This window comes from Xyrauchen texanus, chromosome 49, assembly GCF_025860055.1.
Source record: "Xyrauchen texanus isolate HMW12.3.18 chromosome 49, RBS_HiC_50CHRs, whole genome shotgun sequence".
In the NCBI taxonomy this organism is placed as follows: domain Eukaryota; kingdom Metazoa; phylum Chordata; class Actinopteri; order Cypriniformes; family Catostomidae; genus Xyrauchen; species Xyrauchen texanus.
In genome coordinates, this window is record NC_068324.1 from 24,132,921 (window position 1) to 24,146,865 (window position 13,945).

General features: G+C 37.6%; 1 protein-coding gene across 1 annotated transcript; it reads left to right on the forward strand.

The window, feature by feature from the left end:
- The first annotated feature begins 2,836 nt into the window (after positions 1-2,836).
- Positions 2,837-13,509, forward strand: hsd17b2 (hydroxysteroid (17-beta) dehydrogenase 2). The gene is made up of 5 exons (XM_052122465.1): positions 2,837-3,190; positions 7,997-8,209; positions 9,167-9,352; positions 9,515-9,652; positions 11,987-13,509. The coding sequence occupies exons 1-5, from the start codon at positions 2,926-2,928 to the stop codon at positions 12,316-12,318; spliced, it is 1,134 nt and encodes a 377-aa protein (XP_051978425.1). The 5' UTR covers positions 2,837-2,925; the 3' UTR covers positions 12,319-13,509.
- Positions 13,510-13,945: the final 436 nt, after the last annotated feature.

The following is a 13,945-nucleotide window of genomic DNA, read 5'->3' on the forward strand; positions in this document are numbered from 1 at the left end:
ACAGAATTAACATAGACTTTGACTGCATGTGGGAATACAGTTGGAATGGTCTTTGCGATTATTATTGCATGAAATCACTTGCGTTCTGAGTTTTCTCTGGAACTGTGCAAGAGTGGGAGCGGAGACAGCTGAGAGGAAACACTGTGTGGGAGAACCTGGTTGAAACACTGGAGTGGATTGGAATAAAATGCCTCCTTTAATTAAAGCTGCAATAGAGCTCAAAAGACCAGTGTCTACCTGGACCAGTGTCCGGATGCAGAGGCAGCCTCAGCACAACAGACTGCTCTGGGTAGAAAGTTTCGATGAGAGGACCTGTATATAGCCATAGGGAGCCGTACCACAGGTATACTGGCAAGTAAAGATTAGTTTGAAGGAAAGACAGAAGGTTAGTAAATGACAGTTAAAATGGCAGCCACCACTGCTGCAAAATATTAAAATAGTGAGCTGCTGTGGCAGCTTCTGTTGGAAAACATGATTATTGGCGATGGAAGAGCTTATCTGAAGAGGACAAATGTTTCCAGAAGAGTATCGTCCAAGTCTCTCGCATAGATCTGTTGTGGGTAAATGTGTGGTGCCAAACGCCAGAAAGACTTTTGCTAGACTGAGTTAAAGAGCAGCTTATACTCTGCAGCATGCAAGTTGATTGGCAGATTAGATGAGCAAGCTCCTCCCGAACACCATTAATTCATTATACAGTATACCCTGTGACTATTTTAACATAAATAAATGCACATTATTAAGGGTGTTTTATAAGTTAGCATGTTACTGGTGATTGAAGTGCTAGCTAAGATATATACTGAAAAAGGTTTTACACAGAAATATCAGCATTTACTCTGGAGTGATAATGGCTCCAACAACTGGTCACCCTATTAATACTTGAAAACAGTAAAAGAGCCTGACCCAAAGTTTCTGTAATATTAAGGTCTGGTAAAATAGCTTGAGTCCATCCTTTGATGTAAGTCTATTGGATTTTTTCAACCTGTTTGATTGTATGTCAGGCAAAATGTGCCCAATATCTTGGAAAATTACACCTCTCCACAACAAGATTCACCATTTGAGTAATCATTCATGTCTGTAGCACATATGGTGCTGGATGCGTTACCCACCAAAATATCATACTTGTTCAAATCCCTAAGGCTGGGTTATGAGCAAAAGTATTAGCAAACAACACTAAGAAGGGCTCAAACTCGTTCAGATGACCATTGAAATGATCCAAACATCTGATCACAAGAAGGACTCAGAACATTCTTTTAAATGTATAAGTCAGATCTGTTGGCATTACTGCATTTGATTTAACCAAAGCGAACACATAATTAGATTTAGGAAATGAAAGACAGAATCTGATTAGTCGGCTGAATGTTCTTGCATATTTTGAGTTGTTCAAGCTGTGCAGGCTCAATGTTACAAACATTAATTAATTACATAAGTTTGTTTTAAACAATGGATTGTTATAGCACTTTGTCTTTTGTACATTTCAGACAACCTTTCCAAAATTGAATGTGACACCCTTTTTTTTTTTTTACTTTAACAACCTTTTTAGCAATAAAAGTGCACATTTTTGGCTTTTACAAAAAAACAAAAACAAAACATTCCTCCTTTCCAGCTTATTTGAACCATCTTGATGAAGATTCTCTGTACTTCAAAGATGCAGAAGGCAAAAATAACAGGGTTCCCACAGTCATTCAAAACCTTGATTGTTAGTCAGGACTGGAAAAGTCATGGAAATCTTTACTATTATTATAAACTTTCCTAGTTATGCACAGCTCTTAAATGTTTCATTGTCTACAGTATGTATGGCACTTCTGCTGTTTAAAACTTGCCCTCAAGCCATAGTGATTTCGGTTTTGTGAGTGAACTGTTCTATTTTGTCTGTCCTTGACAATGAATCATTTGAATGATTCACAAATTGGTCTTAATGTATCATAAGTGAGTCACTCTTAATTTGAACGATTAGAACCCGAGCATATGGACAAAAAGACTATTGTGCGAAAGGCCATCTTTATTGGAATGCCCTTTGCTGGGTTTTTGCACATATTGCTTGTGGTTGTGCGAGGGGATGCTTGTCTGTATGTACTATTTGTTTTTGAAAATGCACTTCCATGTCTTGGCATTTGTGTGCTTGCATATACTTGATGTCAGGGAAATTTTAGACATTAAGCCTGAATGTTATCTGACCTGATCTTCAACATTCTGATCTGATCTGTAGTCAGACGTGCTACCGTTGCGCCACAGGGCCTGGCTTGCCTAGGCTGAGCCATTTGTAGTACCTGCTTGGAGGAAAGCTTTTTGACAAGGGAGGTCTTCTCCCTGTTGTGCAAGTTTAACGCTCATACATGCTCAGAAAGTTTGAAAGTCAGTCGTCAACAAAAGGAAAACAAAGCCTTGTGACTTGCAGACAGAATTACATTAAAGTTACACTAGAGTTCAACAGATGTGAAATAAGACACAAATGTTTTTAAATGCTGTCAAGCCAGAAGATATTTGAGCAAACAAATACAATCATGCAATTCGGCATCCAGTTATGTTGTTCAAGTCACATATTGCTTTGTTTCACAAAGTTTTCATTTGTTTCCATTTAGAAATTTCTTGCAATGAGTCATGTACATATTTAGAGTACGCTTTTGTGCTAATACCAAAGTTTTTAGTTTTTTTTAAACAGATATAGTATGAACAGATTACTACGAGTAATTATCTCCAGGATCAACTCAACAACACTTAGACACGTTTAAACATGCCTAAATATACACCATACAATAGACACTTGTAAGGGGTGTGGTTCACTTTTGTGTGAGTGTGTAAAATACAACCTGAAAGATTTACATGATTCACAGACTCCTCAACAGCTAGAACAGTAGAAGGCTTGTGACCTTACATCTTTCTAGATTTCCTGATAGAATTAACTTCATTACTGCATAAGCTGTTAAAATGGAGATGATCGTAGAATGCTGTCTTTATTTTCTTTACGTTACACTCATGGTTATAAGTGTTGGGTTACTGCTAGAGCATGCGGTAGAGGGCCGGTCAGTGAGGTGGTTAGTTTTATTCATGGTTTCTGGAGTGACGTTGAGTTGGTTTGTTCATTCGAACGTTTTTAAAGTGGGACTAGTGATTGTGCTGTGTGCTTTGATCCTCTATGTAGGGAGAGAGGAGGCCACACTTCTTGCCCTGAACAGAGCGGTACTCATCACTGGTAAGACAACATACTGCTCAAATCCTGCTATGGTGCATAGTCATCAAAATTCTGTATTCTGTACATTAAATGTATTTCACTAATTTTGCCATTTTTAATGCAATGCACGGTATAATCTAGCAGTCTCATGTAACCTCTCAAGAACATTGATATTTTGCATGAAGAAAATGAAGTCTATTAGGATGATTCAGATGTTTTTCATTGTGACATTATTTTCAAGAGAATTAGGGAAATATGCCCCCAAATTCTCTTTACTGTAATGCAAACAAATCTAATTCTCATTACTGTAACGAAAAAAAAGTCATATTTGAATAGTAAAAAATCAAATAAAAATCAGTTACACTTTTACAATCAGTGTTGGCTGTAATGTGATTACAAAGTAATTAGCTCCTGTAATCAAATTACTTTTAAATACAAAAGTAGTGCAACTGATCACATTTTATTTTTATAATTATGCATTTCAATAAAGTGAATTACTTTTAAGTACAATCCTTGGGTGACAGATATATAAAAAATAATTAGTAGAATACATTTAAAGCATTAATTATGTTGATTTGTATGTCTGTGCATTTCTAAGTGTCTGACTTGTGTGCAACAATCAACAAGGAGGATATGAAGACATTCATTTGAATTTGTCTGTGAAACTGTTTTGAAAGTTATTTAAATGTAATAGGTAACTTTTTTGATGAAGTCAGTAAAGTCAGTAATTTAATGACAATGTCAGAAAAGTAGACCCAAGTTCAGCCATAAAACTCTATTGGGTGCAAACTGATTGTCATTACAAACATGCTAAGCAATCAGTTTGCATGGCTGAAGCTGGCTGGTTCCTTAATGTGTATTTGTGTAGCATTCAGCTCGCTTCTCCCTCTTCACGTAACATTTATAAAGCTCAGTCTAACAATAGCAGTTCACCGCGGTGCGCCGGAAGAGCTTCGCTCTGAAACCCCAGCACCCACCTGTCTAGATCTGCTACATGGGATTGTATGTATCTCTAATTGTGCAGCAGCATGTCTCGCATTCTGCGAAGCAGCAGCAGCAGCATGTCTACATGCTAAGTCAGTATGTTTATTTACTAACAGTAACAAGTCTCCATACTTGCACTGCAGATCTAGCCCGCAAGACCAATATCTTCTCTACATGCCTTACCTGCATCAACACGCCAAACCTTACGAGAGTTATCATGGTTGAAATGTTTGTAACTTACCCAACATTGAATACAAAACATTATAATTAACACAATAGTTAAGGCAACCAATGAACAATATTTTTTATATAACTTTTCATTCTTTGTTTCTGTTAATTTCCACATATATACATAACAATGTATTTATTTCCATTAATGCATTAAGAACTAAAAAATGAACAAGAGTACATTTATAAATATTAACAATATGAATATAAGCTGTAAACATGATTGTTTCTTGGTATTTCATGACTCATAATTCATAAAGCATTGTGGTAATGCGAATTTGGGAGGAAATGTGCTTGAACTAATGTGCAAAAATAATATCTTAATATCTTTATATTTTGTGAAATTCACCCTGTAGAAAACATCTAGGTAACTATCATAACCCCGGTTCATTGAAAGGAGGGAACGAGGTGTTACCTCAATGATCGACAATAGGAGTCGCTCCCAATAGCCCCAAGCTCTCTGAGTGGGTTTCCATCCAGCCAATTTCATTGGAAGGTGTGCTTCAAAGTCCCACCTTCCATGTTCAGCGAGCATATAAAAGGTGGACCGAAAGGATATTCGATTGAAGAGGAGAGAGGATCTCCAAAACCTTTTCAGTGACAGTCAGTATTGTGGAAAGGCTATGTAATGTCTCGTTCCCTTCATTCATAGTAACCTAGACGTTCACTTTCAAGTCGGTCACTCGACATTACATCAGTGATCGACAGTAGGGGTCCCTACAGCACAGTGTCACAATACTGATATGGCTGCACTTGCTACCGAAATTGCAGAAAGCCAACTTCCACACATGAGTGGAAAAGAGTCCAGGACAATGAGTGACACCACAATGACACTTGCAATAGTCCGAGGGTAGCTAATTCTCTCCACAGAACTCACGTCAGGTGAAATGATGAACTGTTTGGAGGGAGGACTGAATTCACAGTCCTTTGATCGTGGTTATAAAAAGGGACGCCAGCGGAGGCACCTTAAACTGACTGAAAGAAGAATTAAATCTTCCCATATGGAATCTTGGAAAAATTAACTAGATTAATTGTTAAAGGGCCAAGGCCTGTAGTGGTTAGCCACTAAGCTTTCGCTTCCTGGATGTTCTTCCTCCCTAGCCTTCTGGCCTGGGAATTCAGTGGAGGAATTTGCGACCAGACCCACTAAGTGCCACATGTGCTCTGTACTGGGGTAGGGCTCCACAGGCTTAATTCCCTTTTTAGGCAACTCCCTGTTATGTATTTTCCATGGTGAAGTCCCCCTGCCAGCGGACCTGCGTCTCTCTTGGGCAGTCCCCCGATCGTGTTGGTAGAGCTCCCCCCTCACCAGGTAGGACCTACCACCGCGCCGCTCCCACGTGTGGCTTGACAACCCACGTGGTGTATTGGCCACATGTCACATCCTGCCCTAGTCTGGTCTCCATAAAGACATAGAGAAAAAAGGCCGCGGCTGGCTGGCTTGCTCCCATGCTGGTCATGTAGCACCTGTTTCCCCCTTAGGGGTGCTGGGAACCTAAGGCCTGTATATGACACCTTTTTCTGGGGGCGTTGGGAGGGTTAGGTGCGGGCCGATACAGTTGCTTCTAGCACACATCAGCCTGCTTGCACCTGTGTCAGCAGTTCACGTAACATGATCTAGATCATGGCACTTTTGAACGGGATCCCACGTGTCACTTCATTCAACACAATGTCGAGTAAGTGACAAAAGGGGAACGTCACGGTTACTGTTGTAACCTCCGTTCCCTAATGTTGTGTCCCTTCTGCCACGACACTAGACCTACCACTGTAAATGGCCATACTTTATTCTCAGCTCCTCAGTGCAAAAACCTGACTGACAGACACACGGTCGCTTCCCTTTATAACTGTATGTCCGGGGGCGGGACATGCAAATTCTGTCTTATAATTTAGTAACCATGACATTTTTGTATAACAAACTGGGATCTGTTCTTCCATACTTGTAGAGACCCTCATGAGTTAACTGACTGTATTACTTCTTATATACAGTTTTGTGAAGAGTCTGTTATAGGTCCTAAAACTGATAAATAACAAACCGTGGCTCTCAAATTCAATGAAAAAAGGCAACCTTTCTTCGTTTTAATGTTAAAAGAAGGAATTGAGAGTAATGATATAAAAGCAAAAAAATATTTTAAACCATGATATCCATATCAATATTACCGACACTGACATATCTAAATTTGAAAATTATTTGAATAAGTTTTATTTGAGATTTGATGTGAGAACAATAGAGAAGATATTACTGACATGTGTGCTGATATCCCGATGAGCCCTATTATTAGTTTTACACAGGAGGAGATCTTAAAGGTGTTTTAAAGGTGTGTTCTCGTGAACTGTCAGGAGTTGTTACAAAACTTTTTCAGTTCTAAATAAATACTCTCACTGTGCCTTTTTTGTGGAAGATGTCTGTAATATGACCAATAAAAATAAAAAAAACTGGTTCAAAAGCTCTAAAAGATTTTCGTCCTGCGGCCTTATCATCAGTTATGGCAAAATGTATGGAAAGGTTCATAAGGCAGCATCTTAGCTTAAATATGTCTGAGCAACTAGACCCATTGCAATTTGCCTACAAGTCACATTTTTTTAATTGACCGCCCACATTGAGTTTGCCTGAATGGAGTTATGTCAGACACAATTATTTTGCATATGGAGTACACCAAGTCTGCGTTTTATCAACGCTCTTATTTTCTGTCTACACAAATGAAATTAATTTGAATAGCAGGGATTTTAAATGATTTGAATGTGGAGATGAAATGGCGCTAGTTGCACTTTTAAATAGGAACACAAAAGGCCAAAATGCAAGCTATAAAAATTAATTTGTTGTATGTGCAAGAGGTATTCTTAACAAACAGATCACTATTATTATTATTATTATTTTATATTAATAATAAAACAGGTTAAATCAAACTGACTTTAATGAACTTTTATGCATCCTGTTTGAATATACTTATGTTTTTTTTAGTTTTTTTTACACGCTCTTATGTTTTAATGTGATGATTCCTAAGATGGCGCCACAGATGGCTGCCTCGGAATGGAGCTCTCCAGTTCTTCTGCTGTTTTGTTTGTTTGTCCTGTGTTTATTAATTTATTTCTGATCAGTTTTACCAGAGATTAGCTACTGAATATTCAGCAGAACACGCCATACAATCGTTTACCAGTTTTTGATTATTCAAATGTTCTGAAGGTCATTTTAGTCAGAGGAAAATAACAAAATAAGGACTTTGCAGATTTTGCTGCATTGTGCTTCATGGAAGTCTGGCTGAATGAGGCCATTCCAGACAGTGCATTACATCTACCGGGCATCCAGCTGTTCAGAGCAGATCGCACTGTGGAGTTACCAGGGAAAATGAGAGGCGGTGGAACATGTTTTTACATCAACTAATGTTGGTGTGTGTAACAATGCTGAAGAAGATGTGCTGTCCTAATTTGGAAGTGCTCTTTATCAACTGTAAACCTTTCTACTCGCTGGGGGAGTTTTCTTATCGATGGTATTAACATCTGATCCTATCAATTCACCATTGTTCCACAGCACTTAAAAAAAAGAACGCACCACTCTTATCTCTAATGAATTTCTAATGTTTGTGGCGGTTTGATTGTGTTATTGTTTTTGTTGTACAGGTTGTGATTCGGGTTTAGGTAATGATCTGGCCAGGTTTTTGGACCGTGCAGGGATGAGGGTGTTTGCTGGGGTTCTGGATGAATTCAGTCCTGGAGCTGAAGAGCTCAAGATTTCTTCGTCTTCAAACCTCACTGTTCTACAATTAGACGTTACAAACAGAAGTCAGATTGCAAAAGCACATCAGTACATACAGAAGCAAACTGCTGAAACAGGTAACAACAGAGCTGCTGATAAAGATGCACATGCACTGATTAGCTCAGTCCTTAATTCTTGCAATTGAGGGCAACAGTCAGGTTCCAGAAGTAAAAATGTAATTTCTTTTCCCATAAGGGAACCAATTTCTGACGATATGTCATGAAGGTAAATGATGTATATGCTTCTGTTGAAGCCATCAATCCGTGTTATTTTAACTTTATCTTTAAAAAAATCATGTTTAATAACTAAATTCCTGCTGATGAAACTGCACTCCCTCTGATCCTGAAGAGAAAATATGCACCAATCAGAGGACCCACAAACTGCAGCAAAAGAGCTCTGCCGTGACTGCCCACTCTTATGACACACTGCGAATGAGCCAATCGAGTTGTTTCTCTTAAAGTCTCAAAGCAATTTTTTTATTGTTGACGATAGCTACAACGAAAACCAAATGAAAATAAAAATTGACATGATTAAAAAAAGCTGAATCTAAACTAAAATAGTTTTCATAACACAGTTTTGGTTGGTTCATGACTCTTTTACGAAGGATTTAGCGAAATCCTTATGTGAAGAAAAATACTTCTGGAACCAAGACGACTGAAAAAGTCGACGGGTACTGTTCCGCTCTATAGTGCTCATTTAACGGTGCATTAAGATGAAATAGGCCCTTACAATGGAAATCAGTGGGACAAGCAAGGCATTGCACTGGGACACATGTTAAAATACTCACTAAAGCCACAAGACATTATACATGTTAACATAAGACTAGTGTGGTAGAATTGTTAAATCCATTGTTTCAACTCCTGTTATGACCATGTAAAGACAATAATCCCGGTAACACTCACATTATTTTTGTATAATATTAATATAAGCACTTTAACATTAATAAAAGTAATCAACAGCATGTTACAAATGCTGAACTTTTATAGAAACCAGAACATTCGTTAATGTATAACACTCTTGTCTTTTATGGGCAGGTCTTTGGGCACTGGTGAACAATGCGGGAGTTCTGGGATATGTGTGTGATGGAGAAATTCTTCCCATTAAAACATATAAAAAATACTTGAATGTGAATTTCATTGGTAGCGTGGAGGTCACTCAAGTCTTTCTGCCTCTGATACGACAATCAAAAGGAAGAATTATCAGCATATCAAGTATGGCAGGTAACCTTTTTTCAATGTGACATTATGTAATATACTGAAATAGTAACTCAACAATTGTCCACAAATGTTGTGAATCTTTTTAAAATGTCCTTGAAAAATAAACTCACAGCTTTCCTAGTAAACTCCATTGATTGAAATCATTTACACCATTGATTTGTTCAGGAGAAGTTCCTCTCCCTGGATTTGCAGCATATGGAGCATCTAAAGCAGCTCTGTTCATGTACAGTGGAGCGATCAGACAAGAACTCTCACGCTGGGGAGTCAAAGTCATCGTCGTTCTACCTGGAGCTTTTAAAACAAGTAAGAATACAATGTCAAATTTCAATTAAACATATTTGTGTATCTCAACAAATATCTATATTTATTTAGCGTAAAGAAAATGAAGGCTATTAAAAGCCACAAGTGTCATTTGTATTTTGACACATTTTCCCCAAAAGTCTCATTTCTGTAAAGAAAAGAATTTCATTCTCATTACTGTAATGTAAAATAAATATCTCATTCCATTCCTATAAAGCAAAAAAATCGTATTCTCATTACCATATTTCGAAAATAATCTCATTCGCATTACAGTAATGTGAAACTAATCTCACTCTCATTCCTGTAAAATTGTATTCTCATTCCGTACTTCTTTGTCATAATTCATAAAGACGTGTAGCGCATTTCTACAACGGCAATGGTAGCTTTTGTTCTTGTGTGATGCTCCATCTTCATCGCTATTGTAGGTGCAACACAAACAAATACTGAGTGGATCTATTAGTCTTATCGTCAATCCAAGCAACATACTGAGAGTTAGTGGATTTTCTTTTCTTCCTCAATTAAAATATGTCCATATTATAGAATATTTGGAGAATACACTTGGAAAGGTAACTACTATAACACAAAAACGTTACAGATATTACAGCATTAATTCTGTAACACAAAACATTACATACAGTACACACTGTTTTTTCAAAAGTATAGCCACAAAACTTTGCACAATGCGTGTTAACATGACTCTAGTGTGAAAAAATCGCTTTCTAACCTTGTCTGTGAAGTTATGTCGTATTTCAACTTCATTGTCATGACGATGTAATGCAGGTAAATCATGTAGGCGAAAATCCCAGAAACTTTCTTATAATGTAAAGGTTAAAAAAAAAAAGCTAACATGACTTAACAAGAACTAGCCGCCATGTTATTCTGACCATGACTAGACACATGGAGAAGCGATGAACCAGCACTCCGTCTAACAGCCTCCCCTCATAAACAGCATGTATGGAGCGCGAGTAGCAGAACTGCAGCCAAGATATGCTTGTGGTGGTCCAGTTATAGACTGTGGTCCTTTCCTGTTGTGTTATCATTGTTTTCAATATGTGCAACCTGTACATATCTGTTAACATTTGGGGGGATTTCATGACCCTTTAAATCATTATAACATAACACAGAGCTGAAAAGTTATATAGAGTTAAAAAGACATTAATGTTTACTTTATTGTGCTTCAGTTTCTCACAAACCCTGTTTCCCATGGCACATCAGAGCCCTTTTCCTGGCCACACCACCGCTGTTATAAAAAAAAAAAAAAGCAAAGCAAAAATCTCATTCCCATTTTGCAAATAAAAATCTAGTTCTCATTCCTGTATTGTAGTAATGCGAATAGAATTTGTTTTGCATAACGGTAATGATGCCTGTTAGCGCTCCCCCATTTTTTGAGCTCAGGCCTGAATTGGACATACTCAAAATGAATGGCTGTAGTTCATCACCTCTTTTTAATAACAGTCATAACTGTGGTCTGTTTTGACAGAAGACACTTGTAAATATGTTGCCCAGATGTCAAAATTAATTAAAGTAAAAGAAAAACAGGTATAAAAGCTCAAATGTATAGGAATTGATCTCATAGAATATTTTTTATGAAAATATAAATGACACTGGCTTTAAAAGTAACTTTCTAAGAGACACAATGGAGCTCAAGCCACAAGTCTGATAATGTTATATTCCTAAACGGATTATGATAAACCTTGTTTCAAGTTATTTCTGCATACTATGGCAAAGGTTAGCATGCTAGCATTAGCTTAGCATCATGGCTGCAGCATGTAAACAAAACTACTATTCATTCATGAAACGTAACATATTGCATTGAAATTATCGAGCGGTTATAACAGCTTCTTTTACTGCTCTCATCTGGATTCTATTCATAGAATGAAGCAGAAATCAAAATATGTAGAGAATATACAGCCTATAGCAAGAATAGGCTGCATTGCAGAATGATTTCATAATATGGGATGTATGAGAAACATTTTTCACTCTTTACATAAATTACAAAAATACTTTAGTTATAACATTTTGATCATGAAACTGCTTCCAGTCATCAAAGCATGAGATTCAGAGCTTCCAAATGATGTATTGGTTTTTAAGATTACATAACAATTGACCTATTAAAAATGCAGTTAATATATATGGCATTCAGATGGGACTGCAGAGGCCCATCAGAGGTCAAGGCTTTTTAATTGTTTTTAAGTAAAAAAAATGGCACAACGCAAAACATAATTGTGATATTAAAAATAGAATACATTTTTTCCTTTGATTTTGGGGTAAAATGTGACCTGAACATGATTGTATGATCAGCATTAATCTAAATGTTTCTTAAATGTCATTTTGCAGATATTTTAGGCAGCAAGGAGCAGTGGAGTCATGTACAGGAGGAGGTTATCAGTGGTTTATCTCAGGATGTGACGGAAGCTTATGGAGAAGAATACATCAGCTCAATGCAGCAGCGACTAGTCAACATGTCTTCAAAATCCAGCTCAGACACAGGACCGTTTGTGGAAGCTTTAAAGCATGCGTTACTCTCCACAAAACCAAAAAAGTTATATTACCCAGGGCCTGCAGCATGGGCTATTCCATTCCTATACAGACACTGTCCCACCTCACTGTCTGACATGGTCTTCTCACGGATCTTTATGACTGGCAACATCCAACCAGCACAGCTCTGAATTCGCGACTGTATATTTTGCATCAGCCTTGTTTCCAGAATTTACAAGTTTAACTCTGAGTCCGATAAAAGACCTAATTTGGCAGGTTGTCTGGTATGGAGATGCATTGGTAACACGAACAAGATTAAATTCTGGTCAGGGTGATCAGAGAGTTGCAGTGTTCCTGAGATCCTCTCTTAGCCCTTGTGCAACCTTCGGGACATTTTTGTCTTTTTCATTTTAGTTTTTTCGATAATTTTGTCCGTGTTAATGCCAACGGCATACATTTTGCCAAAGGTGTGTATTTTGGGGGGAATTTGGATATTTCACCCTCAGTTCCTATAATACATCTATAATAGACTGTGTACACAAAATAGTTACACTCAGGTCCTTCAGGACAAAAATGTCCCCATTGAAACCCATTAAGGCCGTATGTCCACCAAAGCATTTTTCATTTGTTTGCAATGGGAGCGCCGAGTTTTTTTCTGGTCGCCGAGAGTTGAAAACTGTTCAACTTTGGGTAAAACACAGTGCTCGTCACTGTCACTTTTTACCCAGCATTCCAATAACTGTGGAGGAGGGGCGGGACAAATACCACACTGACCAACCATCACATCTTGTGCAACGATTAAACAACAATGGAGGAGAAGTTTGCTGGTCTCCAAGTATTCATGTCTGTACTAGATGACATTCCTGGACTGCCACAATATTAATATGAAAAATAATGCTTCAGCCTTCCCTTCATCCATAGCAAGGGCCAGAGCAAGTACTGTTCCTTGTGCCAACTTTTTAAATTCAGTACTTGTTGATAACACAATGTATCTTCGAAATTAGGTACTTGCAACATATTACTTCTGTGGATATTCAATATCATAGCAACTAAAGCATCTCAACTAAAAAATGCTGTACCTCCAAAGCGCTCTCAAATGCTCCCAGCTCGGCATTTTCAGAAGAGTGCCTGGCATTTTCAGCTGGCAAAAAACACTTTGGTGGGCACACCAAACTGCAATATTTTATCCCAGTCTAATTAAAGTGTAAACTCATGAATTCTATGATATTATGCTTGAATTCCGGAGCCCGGCCTTCAAAATGTACATTTTTTATATTTTCTACCAGATGTCGCCATTTTTCTCGTGTTTAGCCTATGGAGCAAATACATACTTTTTTCCTGTTTTCTGTTTGCTAAGCACTGCAGAACAACTGAATAAATGATGCAGCTAAAATTGTGTGTGTGTGTGTGTTGGTATGAATAGCAGAGTGTTTTGGATGTGCATATTGAGAAATGTGTGTGTGTGTAAAAAAGTGGCATTATGTAAACAAACTGCACTTAAAGGGTTAAAATCCTGAAAATGTATTAATATTTGGTATGGTATGATCAGCACTGATGTTGGTTAAAAAATTAACTCATTGAAAGTGGAAAATAATATGAATGTATAATATTATTTAGGCTGTTTCTTGACATGGACATTTTTGTCCTCGAAGGACTTTTGTTTTTATTGACGCACAAGGTTTAAGTCTTAACCACAGGTTAATGGTCCAGCCGGAAATACATTTTGGCTTAAAGACATTATGAGCAAATAAATATCACAGCATTATACTGCAAGTCGTTGGTATGGAAGCCCATTTATCGCCACGTAGAAAAAAATAT

Coding starts and splice junctions, on each gene's coding strand:
- hsd17b2 (XM_052122465.1), top strand. CDS start 2,926: ATGGAGATGATCGTAGAATGCTGTCTTTATTTTCTTTACGTTACACTC. Junction 8,210..9,166: donor GAAGCAAACTGCTGAAACAG/GTAACAACAGAG, acceptor TTTTATGGGCAG/GTCTTTGGGCACTGGTGAAC. Junction 9,653..11,986: donor ACCTGGAGCTTTTAAAACAA/GTAAGAATACAA, acceptor GTCATTTTGCAG/ATATTTTAGGCAGCAAGGAG.